Below are 26,745 nucleotides of genomic sequence, written 5' to 3' on the forward strand. Positions count from 1 at the left end.
CTCCCAAGTACTATAACTTAAAAGGGTTCTCCAGGAATTAAGAAAATGAAAATACTTAAATGTTACTTTATTATAAATATATTCTCAAATACCTTTCATTTTTTATACTGGCTCCTTTTGTCTGGGGAGGAATCATCAGGGGAAACAAAATGGCCACTATCCCATTAGGTCACACAAAACCTGTCCTGATCACACATGAGGACAAGTTACTTTACAACACTGAGGTAAAAAGCTGCCTTATCCTCCTCTCTACTTGTCGGGGATTATGATCCTGAATACAGATGATAAGAACTTTAGCTGAATCTCTGGGGAATTTAGTTAATGAGGAGACATGAAGTACAGAGAGGACGGACAGGACAGGCTGTGGTAATGGAGACTGCATACAAGTGCTGCTGCTCATTAGCCACACCTCAGCCTCCTCTCATGTCTCCTCACCATCTCCATTCCCACAGAGATTCACCTGTATTCAGGCTCATGATTCCTGACCAGCAGAGCAGAGAGGAGGATTAGGCAGCTCTATGTATCATTGTGGTGAAGTAACTTGTCCTCCTGTGTGATTAGGACAAGTTTTGTGTGTACTTTTAGGACAGCTGCCATTTTATTTATCATTTTGATTGCTCCCTAGACCAAACAAGCCATTCTAAGTAATGAAAGTTATTTGTGAATATATTTATTATAAAATAATATTAAGGATTTTCATTTTTTTTTAACTCCTGGAGAACCCCTTTAAGTCTAGTAAATGATGTGTATTCCAAACACTTTTTCATGGGATGATTTTGCAATGGTTGGATTGAAACCTTGGCCTAGTGCTGCAATGCAAGAAACATATGTATCTATAAATGATACAACATGCTTAGAAGTGGAATGATGCCAGATTATGAACCAAAGTAAATTATGTATTTTATTGTACCTTTCAAAATATATATTTTGCAGGAAGATGGTGAGATTTCACTACTGTATGTTGTCCAGCTGTAAATTCCTGTACCTGGGATACACACAGCAGTGTGTTTGATGACGCCACAGACTCTGATGGGGCGGCTTTATCGCTAAAGCTCGCCCATCAGTACCAGTGACGTCACTGGGCTCACTGCTGAGAGGAGGCCTCTGCCTGGCAGCCTTATTGAGAGCCCGGTACAGCACTGGATCTCCTAAAAATGCCTTTGCCCTGCACAATCTATTTCATGCTCCGATGCTCATCTTAGTGGGGCTGCCTGGGTGAAAATATGGTAACCCCTTTAATTAGAAAGTCGCTATACCATGTATAGTGAGTGTGAAATTATATCCAATACAAAAAAGCTATAAAGTGTAGAAATAATGCAGCTAGTGAGCTTGTCTCCTACTACTGCTACAACATTTTTTGGGAATCTTTGTCTTTTGCTATAAATGTGTGGATTTTTCTTTTAAGAAACGATGAGCATTACAATAACCCCTGCAGACCGAGTGGAGCCAGTTCAGCAGCTGTCCTGCACTATGCAGCAGTTTATATGCCATGAAATTGTTAGGTGCTTCCTGTCACACGTTAATTCTTCTTTTGTTCTAAATCCTTTCTTACAGGAAACAGACTAACCTCATCAAATTCATCAAATGCTTATTATCTGAGAAATAGGAATTCACCATTGTGCTGGTGCTATTCATTGCTAAGTTCTGTGGTCTCAAAGCAGAGGAGGCATGGTTTATATCCAGTTTTTTTTTTTTAAGGCAATTGTTGTTCTTGCTAAAATTTGTGAGGTCTTTGAATTTTTTCAAAAATTCACTGTCTATTCATTCTTCTATAACAGTGTTAAGCAGACTTTTATAAGTGTATAGTTATAGCACAGCATTATGCAGCACTAGGAGATTATACTGTAGTTGTTAGTATGATTGAAAAAGGAAAACCAAGTTTAGGGAAGGTATGTGAATTAAAAAGGGTTGTCTCACTTCAGCATATAGCATTTATTATGTAGAAAAGGTGAAAGGATGTGGACCTTTCTGGACCTCTACGACAACCTTGGTTTGAGACACTGATGTCAGGAGAGAGGTTTCTCAGTTGGCAATAATAGACACACACATCACTGAGAAACACTAACTTTATTATGCTATAGCTTGGCCTTATATAGGCAGTAGAAAAGTTTGCATAACAACAACGTTAAACCAATCATAAAAGATAAACATTGGTGGTCATACAGATACTACCGGAACATCCTTGTATGGTATGTAATACGTCACATATAAGAATCTACGCAGTTGTGCTGAATGACCCTGAATGCGCAAGAACATTTGTTCTAGTTCTAGGATGTTCCCAGAATCTGTCCTGAGACAGATAAGTGAATCTAACTCACAGCGGGGGGGATGTGAAGCTGTGGGTGAGATGTTATAACAATTCTGTACATGTAAGAGAAGACAAGATGGAGTCTGGAGTCATATTTCCCTTCACAAGCCACTTACTATTGTATTGCAATTGTCCATATTTCCTCCTTTGCTGGCTGCATTAATTTTTCCACCACATTATACACTGCTCGTTTCCATGGTTATGGCCCCCCCACAATCTAGCAGCGGTGGTCATGCTTGCACACTATAGAAAGAAGCTTGTCTCTCTGGTAGCTGGGACCATATGAGCATGCATATGCCAACACTTGTTCCTATAGTATGCAAGCACGGCCACTGCGGGATTGCAGGGAGGTTGTAACCTATGGATACATGCAGTGTATAATGTGATGGAAAGATGAATCAATCCAGCAAAGGAGGCAACATGGACAATCACAATACTTTAGTAAGTGGCTTGTATTCACTTTGTCTACACGATAATTGCCATTTGCTGAAGTGAGACAACCCCTTTAAGTGAAGGGGAGTGATTCTACACATTTTCATAAAGGTTAGTGTTATTTAATTCTAAGATGCACCTTTTTTAGACCTGACATGAGCAGGGACGAAGATGCAGATTCTGCCGCAACATGGTGTGAGACAGAATCTGCACCAGCTGTATTCCACAAAGGTGGCGTGTATCTGTTTGTACATGACCCCCACTGTTTTTCTTAAATAAAATTCATAAAACATATGTACATATTAGGCAATCCCCATTAATCATAAAGGAAAATACAAATAATGATTAAAATACGGTGAGAGGGAAAATATCCTGTAAGTGTTAACAGAATAGCTGAGGTTTCTCTTATGTACACATGTCCAGCAGAAAATATGCTTAAATAGCAATATTACATCCCATTGACAGCAATTTTTGGTGTACAGCTCCTTGTCTAAGAAGACATGGAGATAAATGGGTTCTGCACGTTCAACAATTTTTAGCAAATAGTCTGGAAATCTCAGAATGCCACTCTTAATGTGCCATCTGCTCTGGTTGAAGATTAAATTATAATATCTCATTGAGCTAAACACATTCTTGTCTTTATGATTGGTATTAAAATCAGGAAAATTGGGCACACAAGACTTTGCTCACTTCCAGTTAAAAGTTGGAGAGATTTATCAAAACTGAGCAAATGAAAAGGGAGTAGGTGCTATAAAACAATCAGGTTAATGCTTTTTATTTGTGGAAGTCCTTTGAAAGGTGGAAAATGTTTGCTCCAAGCAACTTCTCTATTACTTTTACCTACATACACTGTGTAGACATATTTGTAAGTATAACAATGTGAAAACCATCAGTTAGGTATGCTTATTACCTGCCAAAGAACAGGGTTATAATCTTCATGATATCTCTCCCCACACACACAAATGTGTCAGCTGTATGTAAAGTTACTTCCAAGTTCATAAAGTTCTACCGCTAAGCTCTATCCAGGATGAGTAAGAGGTAGAAATTATGATCAATGTGTCTTAAGAAAAAATGAGAAATGGACATACTTCCAATGACATACCTACAGTGTCATCTATGTAAAAAAAAGGGGAAAGAAAGTGTCAATAACGTGTTAATAGATCCAATTGTATAATATGGAGTTGTCTGACCAACAAAGGATCTAATACATGGCTTTGGGAGTGGCAATAGGTATCTTTAAAATTGATATGCTTTTTTCACACCTGAAGACCAACCTCTTGACCAAACTTCTGTCCACTATCTTAACATGTAATAACAACAAACTTTTTAAAAGTAAATGAGTAACGACCCCATATATGAACGATTATCAATGTGTATAATAACATTTTCATCGCTAACAGGTCGCTTCAATCATTTATTGTGATTACACAGGCCGAGTCTCTGATATGATGTAGTGGGAAGCTGGAAAAAAATACCAAATGGGATGGAATTGGAACAAAAATCTAAATTCTGCCAGTTTTATGGGTTTCCTGTTTGCGGTGATAAAACTGACATGTTACCTTTATTCCATGGGTAAAACAAATAAAATAAAATAAAATTCCAATGTTTCGAATTTTTTATTTGCATCACCATATTCTGATTTAAATAGTATGGGCATTTTATAACACAGCGGTGCAAATGAGCTTTATTTTTTTTTATTATGTGGAAAGGGGGATTTGAATTTAGATTGTGTGTGTGTGTGTGTGTGTATATATATATATTTTTTATGCATTTTTGACTTTTTTTTTACACATATTTTAAGTACAGCTAATTACCATATAAGTCTAACCGAGTTTCATTATGTTCCTATGGAGTCCTGGCACAGGCACAGTGTAGCACTTCCTGGAAAAGTTGCCTCAAATATCATGATCAATTGCATCAGAGGGATTAAATGTCTGTCATCAGTGTTATCGACCATCATAGACATTAGCCCTACGCAGAGGCGTAACTAGAACTGACTGGGCCCCACAGCAAATTTTTGTACGGGGCCCCCCACACACACACTTCTTCACAAACTGCCTCCTCCTGTGCAAACCCCTCTTATATGGCTATTTTGTGGTTTTTATTTACTGTATTTACTGTCATTTTTAGCACGACTTTGTTTTTTAACATTTCCAGTTGCTGACGGAGTTTATATTCAACTCAACCCCATTAAAACCTGCGCACTCTCCACGTACATGGACGCAGTCATACACGCACTCTCCACATACATGCACGCACTCATACACACACTCTCCACATACATGGACGCAGTCATACACGCACTCTCCACATACATGGACGCAGTCATACACACACTCTCCACATACATGGACGCAGTCATACACACACTCTCCACATACATGGACGCAGTCATACACGCACTCTCCACATACATGGACGCAGACATACACGCACTCTACACATACATGGACGCACTCATACACACACTCTCCACATACATGGACGCAGTCATACACGCACTCTCCACATACATGGACGCAGTCATACACACACTCTCCACATACATGGACGCAGTCATACACACACTCTCCACATACATGGACGCAGTCATACACGCACTCTCCACATACATGGACGCAGTCATACACGCACTCTCCACATACATGGACGCAGTCATACACACACTCTCCACATACATGGACGCAGTCATACACGCACTCTCCACATACATGGACGCAGTCATACACGAACTCTCCACATACATGGACGCAGTCATACGCGAACTCTCCACATACATGGACGCAGTCATACACGAACTCTCCACATACATGGACGCAGAACTCTCCATAGGGCACTATAGGGAACATTACTGGTGGCAGTGGGGGCATTTTAATACTGGGGCAATGTAGGGGCATTTTTGTACTGGGGAATTATTATAACTAGGGGCAAAATAAGGGGGCTTTATTATTGCTGGAGGCACCATAAGGACATTATTACTGGGGACACTATACAGGCATTATTACTGGGAGCAAAATGGGGGTTTTATTGTTACTTGAGTCATTTTAGGAGACATTATTATTACTGGGGAGCACTATAGGGGGCATTATTATTGCTGGAGGCACTACAGGGGCATAACGCCCATCCTTGCGGAGCTCACGCATGTGTGATTAAAAGGACGGCTTCCTGATTAAGAACTTGATCACATTCATTGATATATAGTCTGTGTCACTTTCCACCTTTGTTAGTGTAGTTCATATGTTCTATACAGTATATTCTTAATACTCATATTTTGTTATGTTCACCTTACTCTTGTTGTATGGGTTATTGGTGTGAGTTATACACTTGTGTTGTTACTGCAGCAGTACCACAATGTTGTTATGGCTCTGAGCTGGGCGCTGGACTGCTGGTGCTGGTCTGCTGGACAGTGGACCTGACGTGGTGCTGGCTGCTGCTCTCCCGCTCTCTCAGTCAGTGCTCTGCCTCTGCCGTCTGCAGCTCCTGTCCTCCTGCTCCCGGCTGTTTTGTCCCGCCTCCTGTGACCTGGCTGTCACCTCCAGCTCCCAGCTCTGAATCACAGTATGTGGGTGTGCTCAATACAGCCTGCGCGCTGTTCAGGACAGGACACAGTAAGAAAACAAAACATCGAATCCGATTAACACAATAGCGGGGGGGGGGGGGGGGGGCGGCCGCCGCCGCCGCCTCCTGCTGTAAAACCAGGGGGGGCCCTGGGCCGCCCTGATGAGAATTAACTATTCAAGTTGATGAAAATAAACTTTAACACAAGCTGGGCGCCGGGCCCCTTGGCAGCCCGGGCCCCGAAGCAGCTGCTTCCCCTGCTTCCCCAGTAGTTACGCCACTGGCCCTACGTGTCTGCTTTTTAAAACGGCAGAAGCCCGGCAACTATTATGCCAACTGCACACAGGTGTGAGCGCCATTTTTAAAAATCTGACTTCTGCCATACATGTACTGCAGATGTCCTGAAAGGGTTAATCATCATTAAAAAAGGCACAGAGCTTATAAACATAAAAAATAAAGGCAAAATTATAATGAAATGCAAACGTGTAAACAGAAACTTACATGATGAATTATTTTCTGCTTCCTTAATGGGTTTTCTAGCTTTCTTTTTAACTTCCACCCCAGTATTCAGTATCTGTAAAGAAATCCATACTCACTTGTCGCTCTTCAGTGACCTGTGCCCAAGCAGCACGTCATTGCTGGGTCACATGCTGCTTGGGGACATATAACCGCTGAGGCCAGTCATTAGCTGCCGCAGTGCAGAACCTATCCATGTGTAAGTTTACAAATTGGGACTTAAAGACCAGTGAAGAAAGTTGGGGAGTCAGAATGGAGCAAGTGAGTATGGATTTTTCCTTTGGTCCGGCAGGCTGGCTTGAAAATATGAAATCATTTATAACCCCTTTAAAGGTTTATTTTTTAAATGTTTCATACTTGTATCCCTTGGTTTAGGTTCCAGAACCACCCAGTAATATATTTAGGCAAAAACATGGTCAATTACAACAGTCTGTATTAACAAAGCATGTAATTTATTTTAGACAAAGAGGAGTCCATTTCCTGTTCTTTAAAAGGGTTTTCCAATAATTTGATATCAATGACCTATCCTCAGGATAGACCTTTAATATCATATCGTCAGGTGTCTGACTCCCAGGACCCTACAGATTAGTTGTTTGAAGAGGACGCTGCACTCACTGGAGCTCCGGTGAGTGCTGCTATCCTTTCACAGTTTATCACTGATGTACGTTGACGTCACTGGCCTTGGAAGAGGCTAAGCGCTCAGAGAACAGAATCGTCGGGGGTCCCGGGAGTCGAACCCCACTGATCAGATATCGATTACCTATTCTGAGGATAGTTCATAAATATCAAATTTATGGATAATCCCTTTAAAGCCTGTATAAACCAAGCTTAATTATTACATCTCCCTACACCCCCATAAATTGGCCAACAATATTAAAATAAAAGTGAATAATATAAGCAGCTGCCAGGCTTGTCTAGCACCACTTATAATGGAAGTGCGAGATAACTCCCCTTAATTTTCAATTTACTGTGTTTGTGGAAGTATTTCTGTATGTACTGTAAGTAACTGTTTACATCAGAGTTATTCATTTAACATTATATAGAATATAAGTACGTTTATCTTTAGGAAACTATATTCATACTTTACCAAAACTGATGTAAGGAAAAATGGCTTAGTGGCCCATAGCAACCAATCAGTTTCCAAAGGAGCTCTGAAAAAAATGAGAAGTGTAATCTGATTGGAGGAACTAGGCCAGCTTTCTTTTACACCAGTTTTGATAAATCACCCCCAAAATATAAGATTTTTAATCCAGCTCTGAATTTTCATTGATGTTGCTTTGTATAGCTGTTCTATCCTCCGAGAAGATTCTCCAATAGTAGTCTTTATAAATCAAATACGGTACTTCTTCTCCAAGTTCTTCTCTCAGACAATTTGGGTTTGCTCCAGCACTGTGATTGTTGAAATGTGAAGGAAACGCTGATCTACAGAAGATGGTCGATAAAGTTCTTGGTCAGACATGCTGAAACTGTGTTTTTCAAAATTTATATTGTTTTCTCCACACGGCCATGCATAGTCCAAGTGCCCCAATGTCAAAGTTTTAGCTGTACCTATAAATAATAGCAGTCACTTGTCCACTTTCAAGACTGCGGATTATGGTTCAGCGGCTGTGACGTATTGCTATGCCTTGCCTGACTTATTTTCATGCTTTGAAGAACTCTTATACATGGTTTAAAGCCACTGCAATTGCAGAAAAATCCAGCAGCCTTTCATGAAATAAACTTGCAAAGATCTCACAGTGATTTATGTGAAAATCAGCAGACATCCAAGCAAAATATATCCCTGTTCCCAGCAAATGGTAGACTGCAAAAGCATAACAACCATTTCACTCAGCATTCCAAAAACCTCAGCTAGTCAGATTTTCCACATCATGTGATCTAGGTATCATGTGCAGAGGTTTAAGTATACATCCTATAATGACCAGCTCTAGAGCAAGTACTCTCTTTATGCTGCTAACTGTGACAATTAGATGTAAAACATGAAAGTGGAATGAGATAATGATGTTTATGCGTCTTTTTTGCAGTGGCTGATGAAAGCAATATTGCGTCAATTAATGGTCACAAGGAAGGTAAGAAATGTCTGCTGTCTCCGTCTTGGGTATTTGGTAGAATACATACACAGTATGAGAATTGAATTCCTTTGGATTGAAAATTATGTCATTGACTATATAATGCTCATGACATTATTTTAATTTAGCATTTACGCTATATAGCTAACAGAAACTTGCATGGCATAGTTGGCCATTTGCTGTAGTTGTGAGAAGCCAGGCCCATTGTTTCTGTGAAACATCCTCTTTCATCTATTTGATGTCTGAGCGAGCAGTGGCTGTTACTAGAGCTACCCAATTTCTACAAGTCAGGGTGGTGGACAGAAGTTGAACTATTCCCTTTTAAAAAGAAACTGGTGACATGGAAGAAAATAGAGGTCCCCTGTGATCATGTGGATAACATTATCCTTAAGTACTGCCTGGAGTATTTACAGATTATATGCATACAGTTCCTTGAAGGAGTTTTAAGTAACAAGTTTCTCTCCCAGTTTTATTTATTTTTATAATTAATACCTCTTACATTTCCAGCCTCTTATTTCCCCTATCCCAGCGGTTTTTAGTTTTTTTGCTGCCATTAAGTTCTAAATAAGGTACCTAGTTTCCACCAGAGGAACTGATTCAGGGGGGCCACCCTTATAGCTGTATGGAGGTATTAGGGTATGTTCACATATGACACAAACATTGCTCCAAGATACAACAATTTTTGCCCCAATCAGATCTGCAGTAGTAAATCCACAATGTTTTTAGGTACCAGCAAAGTGGATACGATTTTGAAGAAATCTTATCCACATGCTGCTTTTAATACAATTAACAGAGGAACTGATTCTGGGGGACCACCCTTATAGCTACATAGAAATATTAGGATGTGTCCACATGGGGCGCAAACACTGCAATTTCGCCCCAATCTAATCTACAATGTTTTTTAGGTACCAGCAAAGTAGATATGATTTTAAGCAATCTCATCCTTCAGCCATATGTAATACCACAGATAACAGTTAGAAACTCTGAGTATAGATGATGTAGTAGACGTAACCTTCCTGAGGAGGGGGCCGTAGATGCTATTTCTTAGGCTTCCTGGGAGTGGTGCTTCAGGGGATTATAGCCAAGCAGGACAGGACAGCGCTGTGAACAACAGGATGCAAGCGGCCATGGCAGTCATATGGCAGTGGTAGAGGGCCCACAGGAGCATCCTCTTGGTGGGCCAGTCCGATGAGGCATTTATTTACATTTTAAACAGTGTCCCAACCTCTTTTAGAAATGTTTTCAAATAGCCAACTTTGGGGGGTAAGATTCTGTTGACTATATGTAGGGCAAATGTAATTCAGTCTTACCAATCCCATGAATAGTTTTATAGGTTGTGTAAACCCAGTCCTAGCAGGAAAAAGAAACACAAAGTTCTGTGTCAATTTATTTCCCTAACTTCATCCTAGATCCTAAATTGTCAGATTTTTCTGAAATGTATGGCTACGTGTCTGGCTCCCTAAGAGCCATTCACTAGCCAAGAGCACACATGCCCTGCTTGGCATTTTAGGTTGGAATAAAACAATTCATACTATAATGTAGCTGCCAGCCCAATAGTATTCAATCACACTGTGGTTTCAAAAGTCAGTGCCAAGGATCTGAGTGAGATTTCCATTAGTAGTATCCTTGCAGCCAGCGGTGTGGAAAATATTCCTGAACAGACATGTAGTGACATTGTTTTAGTCAAGTTTTGTGCAAAATGTCTCTATGAGTGGTCTGTGTATTTTACAGCAAAATGATGGCGATTAGTGAAGAACTATAATTGTATTGTTTACTATTGGTCATTTTCTTCATTTACAATTGGCCAATTAATTATTAAGAATTGGTGTGAAAAGAGCAAATTGTTTATAAATATGGGGTGTGACCAGGATGGTGGAATAGTATAAACATAAAAAACACTATAGAAATAATTCACTGGTTTTTATTGCACTTTCTGTGAATTACTTACAAACACACACAAAAATGGGAAACTGGAAAACAAAGTAGGAGACACTTGGTCATTTTTGGACTGATCCATGCTAATAGTATATTCCATAACGTGAAAAAAAGTATTACAATGACCACTACTGCCAGAGCAGTAATATAATATGTTACTTATTATGTGTAATGATCCAAGTAGTGCTGGAATGCCGCATTGGAGACAGGGATAATAACTACAATTCACTGCTTCATTTCTCAATGTAATTATTATAGGTTAATTAAAATATGGTTATGTTGCCCTATATAGTAGGCACACTTATGTCAGCTTTATTTTTTCACAGTGCAAGAAAAATGAAGGATAAGAATTCACAAATACATTTATTAGTATGGGCTGTCAAGTTCAAATTCATTTCTGGCAGTGAAAATCCCTTAGTACGAGTACATTAAAAATGAGCACACTGCTCAAAAAGTAAAAAAAGTACTAATAATAACATAATAAATTACATAATAAAAGAATATCATTTTAATAAAATACTGTATAGCGAATAAATCCACTATTATTTTTCTTCTGCACTTCGCAAACTGCATTAAGTTTGTTTTAATATGCTCTTTGGAAGTAACTTGCTTTCCTGCACACTAATTTTTATTCCAACTTCACCAAGGGAGAATTTATTTTACTTAGTGTGCTCAGTAGAGCAGTGTTTCTAATAGATGCATGGAAAAATAACTTTTTTTTTTCCTGCCTTGGAATGTATATAATCAGACAAAATAATTTGTTGTTATAGTAAAAATTTAGAAAGACAATCAGCAATTAATAACTGGATCTCAGTGACTAAATGTTACTTTTTTTTTTGCCAGAGGAAGTCAAATTTTTTTTTTTTTGAAGACTACGTTTTTTTTAAAGATCTCCTCAGAGTGGCGAGAACGACAGGGGAAGGGGGGGAGGGGGTCATACTTAAAGGGGTTGTCTGGGTTCAGAGGTGAACCTGGACATATCCCCATTTTCACCCAGGCAGGCCCTCTAATATGAGCATTGGAGAATTTCATGTATCAAGCGGGGCATGGGCCTATTTGTTCACATTATGACACTGCAATGCGGACATCACCGGCACTGATGGGTGGGCTTTAGCGCTGGCCGAGCTGTTTTGCAGGGCAGGGCAAAGGAGAGCATCAGAGTGTGTCACATGCTGGGGATCCCGCGAAGGACCCCTGAGACGTCCGACAAGGCAGAATACGGGAAACAGGCTATGGACCACGGAAACTTTAATACAAAATAACAGATGCAAATATCAGTAATGGGAGTGCCGAAGAGTACTGTACAAACAGCGGGAGAACCCACTGTGCTACTTATGGTCGGTACCCTGAAGGGGCGTGACTAAGCAGCTACCTGGACTTCACTAGGGCCACTAGTGGTAGCGATAGACTTTGCAATTAGGGTAGCTGCCAGGTTCCACTCCAGAGCTGGAACTGTACCGTAGCAACTGGTCCAGAGGACCAGGAGATACCTACAAAGGCACCGACAGCACATACAGTAACCAGGCATGAACGGAATCCAGGCAAGGACAGGAATAGATAGGACAGAGACAGAAGCAGTTACCTGCGCCGCAAGCAATGGCTGATAGACGGCCCCAGGCAGTGCTGCACACAGGTGGCGTTTCCCCCTCTAGGGAAGCCAGGGACCAACTATCGCAGGCGGACAATACAGACATGAACGGAAGCAGAGTAAACTGCCACAAAAAAGAACTGTAACAGGCATAACAGAAACAGGCGCAGTTACGCTCCGCTAAGCTATAGACAGAACATGGCATACGAACAGGACAGATAGAACACAGAAACAACAACGCAAAACAAGGCAGAACCACATCAAGGTATGGCAGGCAGGGTTCCCAAGGGTCAGCAACATGGGGCAAAGCAAAACAGACAGAACAAAACTGAACCAAAGAAGACTGACCCAGACACTGAGGGAAAAGCCCCAGCCTACATGACAACACACGTCATGGTGAATCGCACTGTGACACTCCGATTCTCATGTCAGAGGGGCTGCCTGGGTGAAAACGGGGATATGTCTGGGTTCAGCTCGGAACCCGGACAGCCCCTATAACTGGTTCCCGCTGCTGGTTTCCAGCTGCATTGCTCCACAGCTACCTTCAAGAATCAACATCCTGTTGACATTCAACATGTAACCACTGCAGATAATCACTGCATTGATGGCCTGTCATCTTTGTGGGTCAAGTGCCCTAGAGTGACAAGTCACCACTGCGGCCATTGACTGCATTAGTCACGTGATGCCCATCAACACGATGTTGGTTCCCAGAGACCCAGGACCTGCCAAGGCGCCTGTGGAGCAATGCAGTTGGAAAAAGTTAAGTATAAACCCCACTGCGGGTCCTGACACATTGGTTTCATTTGTCAATTGGAATGGAGCAGCTATATTACTTTGTGAATAATTTCAGCACTGAGGAAAAAGAGAGACGCTTCTGGGAGGCATTAGTGTCACTATGTTGAGTGCGATGGTAATGGCAATACTCAAGCTCTGGTATTGGACGGGACTGAAAGGCCCCTCTTCCACATAAGACACTAGAAGAACAAATGGCACATGCTAGGTTGGGGCCTGGTCTTAAATCCGCATGGAGGAAGATAGACTATACTGCAGTATCTAATGATGTAGGGGGACATTTAGCAGCTGCTTCTAAACATTTCTTCTTTATAAGGTTTCATAGGCACTACTGAGTAAAATTGTCTACTATATTTTCATTCCTGCAGCTTCCATCATCGCCCCCCAGTTGATACATATCTATAATGGCATATAAGAAAATAAACTCTTGTATTGTTTACGATATCATATATACAGAATTTCTCTTACTTGTTAATATGGTTAAATTCCTTAACCCTTTCCTGATGTGGCGATTTTCCGTTTTGGCGTCTTTGTTTTTCACATTCTGACTTCCCAGAGTTATAACTTTATTTTTCCATTCATTTAGTTGAATAAGGGCTTGTTTTTTGCAGGACAAGTTGCACTTTGTAATGCCACCATTTAATATTACATAGGATGTATTGGGAAGAGGGGAAAGGGGAAAAAATTCCAAATGGGTCCAATTGTGAAAAAAGTACAATGCTACCACAGTAAAAAACTGGATTTTTTTTACATTGTAAGTTGAAAACATTGTAACTTGAGCAATCTGTTCCAAAGCCCCAAAATGTCATCCAAAATAAGAGAAAATGATGATTTAAGAAGAATAAGCCGATGACTAAGACAGATAAGGCTACTTTCACACTTGCGTTCGGGGTTCCGCTTGTGAGTTCCGTTTGAAGGCTCTCACAGGCAGCCCCGAACTGATCCGTACAGCCCCAATGCATTCTGAGTGGATGCGGATCCGCTCAGAATGCATTAGTTTGGCTCCGTTTCGCCTCTGTTCCGCTCAGCAGGCGAACACCCGAACGCAGCTTGCAGCGTTTTGGTGTCTGCCTGGCCGTGCGGAGCCAAACGGATCCGTCCTGACTTACAATGCAAGTCAATGGGGATGTATCCGTTTGGCGTTGACACAATATGGTGCAATTGAAAACTGATCCGTCCCCCATTGACTTTCAATGTAAAGTCAGGAGTCCCTAGTAATATACCATCGGATCGGAGTTTTCTCCAATCCGATGGTATATTTTAACTTGAAGCGTCCCCATCACCATGGGAACGCCTCTATGTTAGAATATACCATCAGATTTGAGTTAGATCGTGAAAACTCAGATCAGACAGTATATTCTAACACAGTGGTGTTCGCATGGTGATGGAGACGATTCAAGTTAGAATATACTAAGAACTGTGTACATGACTGCCCCCTGCTGCCTGGCACCCCCCGATCTCTTACAGGAGGCTGTGATCCGCATCAGTAGGAGATGAGTGCTTCGATTGTGAAAGCGCTCATCTCCATATCTAATCCATCTGTATCACTGTCCAGGACAGACCTCCCCTTCTCTCCGTATGATGTGTAGAGACAGGCCGCAACTATAGAATGTCAGCTGTACAGTGTTTGTTGGGAGTGGCCTATTATATGGGGCTTTTAATAATGGGCGGGGCTAAAAAAATGCTTTGCGCGCCACATTGTTATTTTCCTACAGAGCTTTTAGAATCGCCAAGTAAAAGAATCAGCACAACACACTACACCCCTTCCCTGAATTTTTAAATATAAAGGGGGCTTTGAAAAATTGAATTAGCACAGCGCACTACACATGCCACATTTTTCTGCCTTTCGGACCCACCCTAGACAAAATTCCTGGGTGCTCCCCTGCTCTGGGAAGGCAGGGAACAAATATGAAAATGAAAAAATGGAAAATCATCACGTCAGGAAAGGGTAAAAGTTCTGCAGATGCAATTAAAATATTTATATTAAAAAGTTATATTCCATCCAATGTACAACATCTGGGGACATTATATTATTGTACTCAGACTTTTGAATGTGTCATTAATTCTTCACATGAGTAAATAATCCCTCTGAAATGTACAGTATTTTTGACACTTGGAAAATGGAAATTTATATATTTTAGTATTTTAATGATATGCTATTTTACGTTTGCATTTGCTTTTTGTAACTTAGAAATGCCATTTGCAGTTAGACTTAATGATCAGGCTCGGTGTTGATGTCTACTGACAGCTGGTGACCATACTCCTCTTTATGGAGCTAGAGTAAATGCTTATTCCAGTGGTAATATAAAAGGTATCAGCAGCTGGGGCCTGTTGAGAATCTCAGTACTGAAATATGCATGTGGAAGAATGTGGGCAGAGGTAGGTCATGCCTGTCACTGTAACTAGAGAACCATCTAGGAACTTGGTTAAGCTGTCTCCTTGTTCTTTACAGTCAAACACAGTTTGCTTCGTGTTTAGCTAGACATCTCTGCAACCTTCATGTTATGGATTTTGAGATATTAACAGACAAGATTGTAAAATTGAAGTAACAGTGATTGTGATTGTAATGGTGCTGGTGTCACCAATAGCAGACCTTTGAAGTTGTGGCTTTGGGGGAATGTTGATTACATTTTCCTACCAAAGGTACAAGTATGTAGTATATAGTATCCAATTTGTGGTTATATCACTGCGACTGTTGTCATGCTTGCCCACCAGAGTCCCAGAAGACCCTTTGGTGAGTCCAGGCTGTGCTAAAATAATGGGTAATTAATACAAAGGGGCTGCAAAGGTCCAGCAGAAGACAACCCCACTTAGAGCTGTTTTTGGAGCCGTCTGTATCTTCTAGGTTAATTCACATGTTACAGGAAATTGTAGGGGTTGCCCAGGGGAATACATTTTTATTTTAAAAAGTGGGTAAAAAATAAACAATAAACAATATATTATTAATCCCCTACCACTGCTCTCTACTTCCTGGTCCTCACTCGAAATGCAGGAAATAGTCACAAATACCAGCTCAATGAATCACTGGTTGAGGTGGATCCATGATTTAGTCAGTGGTTAGCTGAGAGGTATTTCCCACCATTCCCAGTATGGCAAGCCAGGGCCAGGACGAAGAAAGCAACAGGGGAATGGTAAGGTGTTCACTTTTGACCCATTATGACCCTTTATAAAAATTGCCGCCCTCTGAACCCAGTGTATTATGCTTTTCTTCTCTCTCTTTTTATTGTATTAATGCTTATGTTAATTAAACAGATTGATCATTCCCATCTGCCCAGTTTATTTAGCTCCTGCTTACATTCCACTTCTCTGTCCATTTGGTTGGCACCTCTATTATTTTGAAGTCTATTCGGTTATTTAACTTTGTTGTGAAGTTGTTGATTCAAATTGCCTGTGACACAGACACAAGCTCTCCAGGCACTTTCTTTGTATAGTAGTAGTTTGTATAGTACTCGCTTCATACTTGGTAATTATTTTTCTTTCTGCCAAAAGGCATTCCTGAAATTGTAACCAACACAAAAGTAACCCGTAGACCATTTAGACTGTCAGTCATACCTAGACAGGCTCTTTCATGTGCTTTTTTTTTAAAGAAACCATTACAGTTGAGGAACAAAATATCCCTAGATGTCACTTTACGTTACTTAAGACATTACCCCAAATCAATAAAGAATGTTTTTTTTTTTTGTTGTTGTTGTTGTTACTTAGCATTAACCCTTAGAGGACCAGGTGATTTGCATTTTCTTTTTTCCTCCCTGCCTTCCCAGAGAAATAACTAGCCTTGAGCGAAGGAAAGCATTTGAAGCAGAATTTGGTCCAAAGTTTCAGAAAACTTTGATTCACAACAAATCCAAATTTCCTCGCACTTCGTGCTAAAGAATCAAGTTTTCCTAAAATGGTGGTTGCACGTGTTACAAAGTGAAAGTAAGAAACCGGGGAATGCAAGATCACCCATAATGCCATGCAGCCAGCCAATCCGCAGATAGCCATCCCCTGTGGTGGCACAGCCCTATAAAACCCTAATCCCTCGCGATCTCCACCATTGTTCTGTGAGCTGAGCATACATAGATATGTGGCACACACTCATCGGCTATGGACAATGTTGCTGAAAATAAATAATTGAAGAATATTGGAGAGAGAGTGCAGGGAGACTTATTGTCATGGTGGGGAGTGGGGGAAAACTCCCCACCATATAGCGTAGGAGAATGGGGAAGCAGCTAGGTCTGGACACAAGCAAAGGGAGCATTCATCTCCTAATACCGCCCTAATCCTGACTCTGACTCCTAACCATATGAGCAGTCCCAGATGGTAGGTGGGCTCATACACAGGAATCTCAGATCCTGAGTCGCCCTGAAGTTCCCTGCAATGAGGTTAGGAGCAGGAGACGACCTGCTCATCCCAGATGCAGATGAACAGGAGTCTCCACTGACCTAGCTACAAGGAAAGGGACAGCCAGTGAACAGCCACTTAATCAGCAGGTAATATCCCAGAAACAACATGCACTTACCTGCCACAACAACAATCGGACCCCCATGCAGACAGGAAGCATGGCGGCCCCAGGCAGAGTTGTTCACTGACTTGTGATCCCCCCTCCAGGGAACCCAGAAACCCCCTTCCGGAGGTTTGACAGATAAACAGTGGAAATGTCTAGCAACCATGCTGAAATTCAACACCAAACAAACCAGAGATAGAACACCGAACTAGACATAAACACACACCCAAAGCACCAACCACACCAAACAATACAACAAGTGAGGATGGATAAATGACAGAGGGGAGACATCATGGTGACATCGATGTCTAGCTAGGAGGCCCTCCCACTGGACAGATGGTATATCCAGGAAAGGAGCAACACGCCAGCTAACACAAAGGCTGCAGGGCAACTGACCTCACACTAACAACACCAGGATATAAAGAGCCAAGAGGCCACAGCCAGGACACGCCTACATCCCCACCAGCCAGATAGTTAACCCCTCCAGCACCAAATAGGGAAGGGAAGCTGGATAAAAGGGGCAGGCGCCTACATGCTGCAACAAACACAGGATGCCGCTGGAAACAGCATGCACGGCAACCATGTCACGGCCAACACAACAGAGGCCGTGACACTTATGCTGCCAGTTTTATTAATTTATTCCTACATTTACTTATTCCTATATCAGCCGTAAACTGAGATGAATTAAATACCAATAATATGGAAACCTTTATTATTCCACTGCCAGCTTGCCAACCAATACCATCTAGTCTGCACCCCCTAGGGGAGGCCAGGTCTTAATGATGACCATGCTTATCTTTTGCTGTCTTTACTTTTTCCAAATCATCTTTCAAAGTCTCCATGTCCTTGAAAAGTCAGCAACATGCAGAGAGAGGAGGAGCTGGGTGTTCTTAATGACATATTCTCATCGATATTAGATGATGTGGAAAAAAATGCATTCCTCTATGAAGCACTAATAGTTGGCAGACTTTAAGTGTTGGACTCAGTGGACTGAGAGAAGCAGAATGGTCATTTCGATGAATTGCCCGTTATCTAGGTCATTCTAACATAAGGCCCCTTTCGCTCAAGAGAGTTTTCTGCGTGGGTGCTATGTGAGAAGTGAATGCATAGTACCCGCACTGAATCCTGACCTATTCATTTCAATGGGTCTGTGTGCACATGAGCATTTTTTTTCACACATCAGTTCTGTGTTGCATAAAAATTGCAGCATGTTCTATATTCAGCATTTTTCACGTAGTCCTGGCCCCATAGAAGTGAATCGGGCTTCAGTGAAAAACGCATCACGGATGATTGCGAGGAAAAGCTGTCTGACACCTTCAGGTTTTTTTCACGCATGTGAAAAACGCCTCAAAACACATTGCACTAGCGCTGAAAAAAATGAACGCAATTGCTGACAAAACTGACTTAACTTGTTAACAAAATGGTGCGAGTTTCACTGAACGCATCCTGAGCAAATCTGTATCGTTACTGTGAAAGGGGCGTAACTGTCAGGTGTTGGTAGCAGTGGTTACATGAGAGCACTCACACATGGTGACCAGGTTCCGGACGGCCCAGACAAACCACCAGTGGAGAGGATTGTTTGAGCCCCCGACAAGCACGAGCATCTCCCACAGTTTTATTGTTCACTATCCAGGCACAGGTGATACCTTCACTACACACCACTCTCTCTGCCAGCCACTTAGCACAAGGAAATTTGATGTCATGGCACACGTGTCCTGCATTGATAGCCAGCCACCATCGCCTTTGTGAATGTACAGGGAATGTTGTTAAAGGGTTTATGGCCACTATAAAAAAAAATAAAAAAAAATGAAATAGTGTTCATGTGAATTGCCTTGTTGACTTTTATTGGTTCTGAAAATGGCCATCACACAGCTGTTTGTCGTGTGCATGAGCCCTACGAATACCTTCCACAAGCCTAAAAGCTTATCTCCAAACTTGTTAGGCTAAGTTCACACTTTTCACACAGTTATTTGGTCAGTTATTTTCATCAGTTGCTGTCAACCAAGACCTGGTGCGGGTCAAAAACACAGAACAGATGCAGATATGCCCATTACACCTGATCTCTGACTAGGCTTCACTAAGGGTTTTGGCTCACAATAACTAATGTAAATAACTGACCAAATAACTGAACTCAGCCTGAGGCCGAATGCACACGGCCGTGTTTCGCGGCCGAGAGCGGTCCATGGTAACACGGCCTAGATTCCTGCTGAGAGCAGGAGCGCACAGCGTCATGATCTATACCAGTGTATTACCGTACTGCGGCGGCAGCAGGAACCGCACGGCGTCATAGCAACCAATGACGCCGTGCGCTCCTGCTCTCAGCAGGAATCCAGGCCGTGTTACCACGGACCGCTCTCGGACGCGGAACACTGCCGTGTGCATTCAGCCTTAGTCAAATCATGCCTGCAAGTCTTTCATAGACCTTACAACAGATTTTAGCTTTGCATCACAATTCATAAAACCTAGTGTAGTCTCAAGAGGTTAATGAACACCTCCACCGAGGCATACATACAGGATGGCATACTTGTGCAAAATAAATTGTTCTGCCAGCTTAAGGGAAAATAAGCTCTTCTTGGGTTTAATAGGCCACATTTTAAGCTACGGTGACTGTTACAGTACATATGCATTTAATTGAGAAACGTGAAAATTAGTTTTAAGGGAAGCATGGCAAAAATAATGCTACTATGGATAGTTCTATCTAAGGAAGATCTCTGCAGAACTCTACAGAATATATTTTGAAAATATCTGTTATAAAAGATGATGTCATGGTATTTAGAAATGTCTAGACAGTGGTGGAGATTTATCATGAGGTGAATTTTTGAAGTCAGTTTTATTTTAGTCCGTGTTGCCATAATTTGTACCAGATTTACCAGATATTGCATGTTGTGTATATATAACACTTTTTGACCAGAGATGTTGCTCTAGTTTTTAGGCCAATCTTCCTTTTTGAGTCAAATTGTACAATTTTTTTTTAACTTTTTGAAAAAGTTATATTTGTTATATCTGGTATATACCTACTTGCCTTTCTAGACGTTGCCACTTCCCCACTCACTTTTGAAAAGTGACAAGAGTAAAATCACAAAAAGTTGCATATTTTTGTTGTTGTAATGACATGTGCTAAAACATTTTAATGCCAGAAAACAGCTGTAGTACTTCAGAACGTCCCCTGTTTATGTTCTGCAGATTGTGTAATTTTTTTTTTTCTCCCAGAAATTTTACTTCTCTTTTATGAAACACAATACTACATGCAGCACGACTGATTAATGATTGATGCGTACTTGTTTGAGATAGTCAAGCTAATTAGACACCAAATTTGAAATGAATGGCAGCCGGATGACCAAGTGTACTTTTGACCCACAATGCTATTTGACCCACTTACATTACAAGATTGTCTGATTTAGCAAGGAACAATAAAAATAAACTACCTTCTTAGCTGATCTGTTAAAAGGAAACCAACACAAATCAAAATTTTGGAAACATCTGCTGTTGGTCACTTGCATGAAAGATCCTCAGATTTCCTACTACTGGCCACGCCCCTTTGACAGAAGCCCGTTTTAGCACAAAGAATAAAGGACTTTTTTCTCAGGAACACAACAACTGATTTACAAGATAGGCACTTTAATAATTAGGATAAAGCCTACTAGGTGGTAATAGTGTTGATTTTACTGAGAGCTGCTTTTTAATGATAATCATTAAAGACATTTAATGACATCATTCAAGTGATGGTCGAAATTCTGTGTTTCAGTCTTTACTAATCTCAAGTCTCTGGGTCAGTTATAGAATGGCACATCCCAAAATGTTACATTTCCCTGTGGGATTGATTTAACTTGGAACATTTACATTTAGTAAATTTGGATGGATAAACTGTCAGTGCCATGGCCATTTTGCATCATTGTTGTGCATCAATATCCTGATTGTCTATCCATTTTTTTATGGCCATTTTGCATCAATGTTTAAACAACCAATAAAATGTAATTCATTTCATTTGCTTTTTATTTTATTTTTTATTAAGCTTAACCCTATAAAGTGTCCTTAGTATATATTATCTCCCCCATAGAGCCCTCCAATGTAGATCATTTCTCCTATAGTGTCCCTGTTGTAAATAATGTCCCCCACAGTGGCACCCACTGTAAATAATGCCCCCTATTCTGCTGCTGGTGACCGGAGGCACAAGGACCTGATGCACACAGCATGATCATGTGACATCACCATGCTGTCTGTCAGGTCCTGCTATCTCCAATACAGAGTGTCCCCTTTTTTTTTTTTTTTTTTTTTTTTTTTTTAACAATCTGCCCATTTTTTAAGGGGCATTAAATGAATGCACTTCTGTCTATACGGCTGTTAAAAATGGGCCCATCTATTTCAATGTGGTCCATCTGGCCCTGAAAATGTGTCCTATTTTTTGACAGCCACTACTCACTGGCTGTTAAAATAAATAAATAAAAGCAGCCATGTTAATAGTTTTGATTGGCTCTGGAAAAAAAAAGAAAAAAAAAGAAAGAATAGAGATAAAGCAAGTCTTTCTGTATAACAGTTAGAAATATCTGCTGGAAGCTGTAAATCTCATTCTATAATGAGAACGGAGCCTCTTCTGGGAGGTGTAAAGTATACACAATGTACCAGAAAATAAAAATGGAGGCACCCTCACATGTTGTCGAAAGTGGCAGCTCCTTCTGGTACAGGTAAAAAGCAACACAGAACACGAATTGCCACACTGTCTGATGGTGTACTGTAGGTTTTCATTTAAAGAGGCCACCTTCTCAATGTCAGATGGGCCCAGACAATATTGATGAAAAATTTGCACAAAGAATTTCAGATTTTCAAGCCCTGTAATTATAGCTGTAATGGAATTCAGGATAATCCATGTTTTCAGTGCTTGCATCTGTCTTTGTGCATGGACTTCACTAATAAAGGTATTTCACCAGAGAAACAACCATGCTGATTGGTTGGGTCTTCCAGTCCATCACATATGGCACAGATTGGTAGTGTCAGTGCAGTGTATGTTGAATGTGGTTTCAAGTTACGATGGCCCAAGAAAAAACATTTACCATGAGGGTAATTGAAGTCAGTCTTCTTTCAGTCTGTGTTGGTATACACCAGGGGAAATTTATCCAAACTGGTGCAAAGGAAAACTGGCTTTGTTGCTCATAGCAACCAATCAGATTCCACCTTTCATTTTTCAAAGGAGCTCTTAAAAATAAAATGGAATCAGTTTCTGTGGGCAACTAAGCCGGTTTTCCTTTACACTTGTTTTGATAAATCTCCCCTTTGATTTATCAAAGGGTGCACGTTGGTTGTTAAATTTAGCCTATCTTTAAACCTAACACTTTTGTCTGGAAATGCTGCTCTAGTTTTTTGCAGCAGCTCCCACTAGAGGGGCTTTGGAACTTTTTTATGGAGTGAGTGGTTTAAAAATGCAAAAAAGAAATGTAAGTTACCTCAAAGTCACACAAAAACTCTATTTTGTGCCTTTTTAAGACATTCTGGAATGCAAGGTTTGATAAATTCCTACCGTTTTGTATTGCATATATTTGAGGGAAATTATTGTGAGGATATGAGAAGTGAGTTTTCCTGAGTCTGCATTGAAGTTTGTTAAATTTGGTTACATTTTGAATCTAAGGGTACTGCCATGCGGCGCGTTTGTGATGCAGTTAGGAACGCAGCATCTCATTTTCCAATATAAGTCAATGGGGAAATAGGTTTCTGAGATGTAGCTGGCACTTTCAAAGTTGTGATGCCAGCACCTGATTGACTGCACATAAAACATGTCCTGCTGCTTGCGGCTGATGACTGCATGGGATAGACAGTTGAGTAGCTGCTTGTGAAATATGTTTTGCCAGATTATTATTTGAAGTTAATCAGAAAGCTAAAGAACCTGGAAAATTCACAGTTAAAACAACAGTGGCAGGCAAAAAACGCATCCCAACCGCACCATGTGGCTGTCCAGTTTTCTGCACCAACCTACTGGAGTGGCTTTAGGACTTCTTTTATGATTTATTTTTTATTTTTAAGACTCAGTGAAAAATCTGGAGTGAAACTGATTAACATAACTGACCACACCCATTTTCCCACACCCTTTTGAAAACTAGAGTGAGTGCAAAAAGTTGCAAAGCTATTGTGCAAATAGCCTCAAAAAGTCACAAAAATCATGTGTTGTGACTTTTTAAAGACAGAGGGGGTCATTTATCATATCAGATACATCAGGTTTTTAGTCTAGTTGCCATGACTTGAGACTTTTTTGTGACTTTTTTGAAGACACGCAACTTTTCAGTGTGGTGTATGTTTAATTCAGAAATGTGAGAGTAGACCTGGATTATAGCACATTTGCTGTCTGCAACACTTGAAATGTCGCAGAAAAGTTGCATCCTTCTCCAGGCAACCACCTGGTATAAAACTGTGTACCATTTCATAAATTTGGTGCAAACATAAAATGTTATCCAGACTTAAAAGTTACATGAAAGTGATCTCAATTGAAGTGCAGGGCTTGATAAATTCCCCCTACAGTGTCCTGAGGCCATTTTAATTTGAGGAACCACCGTATTGCGCACCACTTTTTTTTTTCCAAAACTGGATTCCTACCGTACAAACCATCCTGCATACAATGACACACTGTATTAATTATGCCAAATTTTCTCTGTGCAATTTGTAAGTTGTATAATGTGAAATTGTACAATTCCGTTTGGTGGCTCAGTCCATTAAAGGTGACTTTTTTAGGTTTTATACTTACACTACAGAGTGCCCCATTAATTTATATAGCATTCTGTATTTCCAAGTGCCACAATTTATACAATGTTGCTTTATAGACTGCTGCTGTATTGCATATATATGGAAAATTAAATCCATTATATATATATATATATATTATTCTGTAATACATATTCCTGCCATTTCTATGTTTCTTCCATTTCAGAAAGCTCCCAGTAATAATATAATAAAATACTGTTGCTTTTGTTCCCAGTGTTATTATTTATTAGCCATCTTCCTTTCTATCCTTTCCCCTTTTCGCATTTCATTTTGATTTAGCTCTTGGAACTCTTTTTAATATGTATTGACTGTCTGCCGAGACTCTGCTGACATTGCTCTTTTAAAATGATGCAGTGCCCAAGAAAAGCTGACAACTTTCTTCTTTATGAGCTCTGACATATTAATTAGCAAAATGGAGGAAAGAAAGTGTCTTCCTTTTCCTTCTCTTCTCCAATTTACATTTCTCTCCAAACACCTAGAAATATCTGTCATTCAGTATTCACGTGACCTACTGAGCCTGACCAAACCCATATGTGGTCTCAACTGGATCCATATTGAAGACATGACCTCCCGGTCACGTTTCAGTAGCACATGAACCATTGATATATATAATGGATGGTTATATTTCTTTTTTCTGAAAAACTGATGCCAATATCTTGGCACATTACAATGGATTTTTTAAGACATTGGATTTTCTGTGACTGTCAAGTGTCCCATCATGACCCCGTTGACAATCATTAGATGTGATCTGTCACACAACATGTATAGCCTAAGCCCAAAATGGTCTCATGACGACAAGTTGCACAAATGTTTTTTGTGTAGCTCCACCTTTATAGCTAAATCACAGAAAAGTTGAAGGTTGTCCCACAGAAACTACCAACCCAGCACCTTGATCTGAATACTTCTATAATTGCAGGTGGTTCAAATGTTAGTATAGCTGCTGAGCTATTCAGTGATAAGTATCTGTAGAGTACCTCCTACTGTGTGTTCTTTTCCATTTTTCTCTGCGCACTTTGCTCAGGTCAACGCACATGCTCAGCTCCATCCTTCAGCTGCCACCAGTTGTACCTTTGGTTAGAAGCTGTGACGGTTACAGGGAGAAAGCTACAGCAGAAAGGACATACCCCCTAAATTGACAGCTTGAAATAAATCTAGCAGAACAGTTGGTGCAATGCATGGCAAGATCTCTGGATCCATGGGAGGTACAGGGCTGGTTCTAGCTTTGTTAGAAAGAGATTGTCATGTACTGTCATCTGATGTCTGGTTTTCATTATTTTACATGGATCATGGGATAACCCCTTTAACTATACATAGTTACCATATGGCATCATACATATATGTATCTTGGTATATATGTAGTACATAAAGCAGGTAAAGGTTGAGGCAAGACAGACACAATGTTAGGCTCATGTAACACACTTCTTTATTCTGCAGATCTGTTTTGAGGTTAATAAGCCTTTAATTACTAAAATGTAGAGGATAAAAGCCTCATTGAGCTTGTGGTCCTCGATAATTGCACTATATGAAATAAGGATGTATCGCGGCTTGTATGTAACGTTAGACTTGTTTATTATTGGCTATATACTTTTAATGTTATTGACTTGGGCTCACGCTGTAACCCGTATAAATCTCTCTTTATGATTTATTATATTCGGAAATGAGAAAATCTGGTCTGTGTCTTGTCGTGTAATTTCAGCTTGTTCCAAGGGTCTGCAGTTTGTCATGAAACACATGAAAGTGGTTTCCTCCAGACACTGGCCAATAATAGTTTATATATAATAATAAGCATTTTGAAAACCCTTTTCTCCTTCTTTCTGTCTTCTCTTTAATTGCATTTTAATCCAAAATTGTAAAATAACTGAATCTGCTTGCCTGCTTTTCTCAGTTTGCAGAGCGGTTAAAGGGTCTGAGATCAGCGCTGCACAGATCAAAGGACCGCAGCTCGAATCTAGTGCTGCTGCCCTATAATTTTCAGCATTAGAAGGGTCTAGCAATGTGATATCCACCGATCAGAAATTGAGGACATACCCTAACAACATGCCATCCCTTGTGATGGGGAAACCTTTTTAAGTTGCATATTGAAACAGAGTTTGCAGTTGGTTTAAAAGAGTTGTCTATGTGTTTAATATTGATGACCTATCCTCAGGATAGGTCATCAGTATCTGGTGGGGGTCCGACTCCCAGCACCCCTGATCAGCTGTTTGAAGAGGCTTACCAAGCGCAACACAGTCCATTGGATAGCAGCTCTGCTTGGTGTTGCAGTTCATCCTCATTCACTTGAATGTAACTGAGCTGCACCTAGAGCGAGGCTGAAGCGCTC

General features: G+C 40.6%; 1 protein-coding gene across 3 annotated transcripts in view; it reads left to right on the forward strand.

Moving 5' to 3' along the window:
• PARD3B (par-3 family cell polarity regulator beta) overlaps positions 1-26,745 on the forward strand; it is a 1,547,452-nt gene that overhangs the window by 682,269 nt on the left and 838,438 nt on the right. For all 3 annotated transcript variants that reach the window (XM_044302617.1, XM_044302618.1, XM_044302619.1), the window contains exon 16: positions 8,836-8,880. In XM_044302617.1, the coding sequence (XP_044158552.1) occupies positions 8,836-8,880 (45 nt within the window). The remainder of the gene's footprint in view (positions 1-8,835; positions 8,881-26,745) is intronic.

This window comes from Bufo gargarizans, chromosome 8, assembly GCF_014858855.1.
Source record: "Bufo gargarizans isolate SCDJY-AF-19 chromosome 8, ASM1485885v1, whole genome shotgun sequence".
Taxonomy (NCBI): Eukaryota; Metazoa; Chordata; class Amphibia; order Anura; family Bufonidae; genus Bufo; species Bufo gargarizans.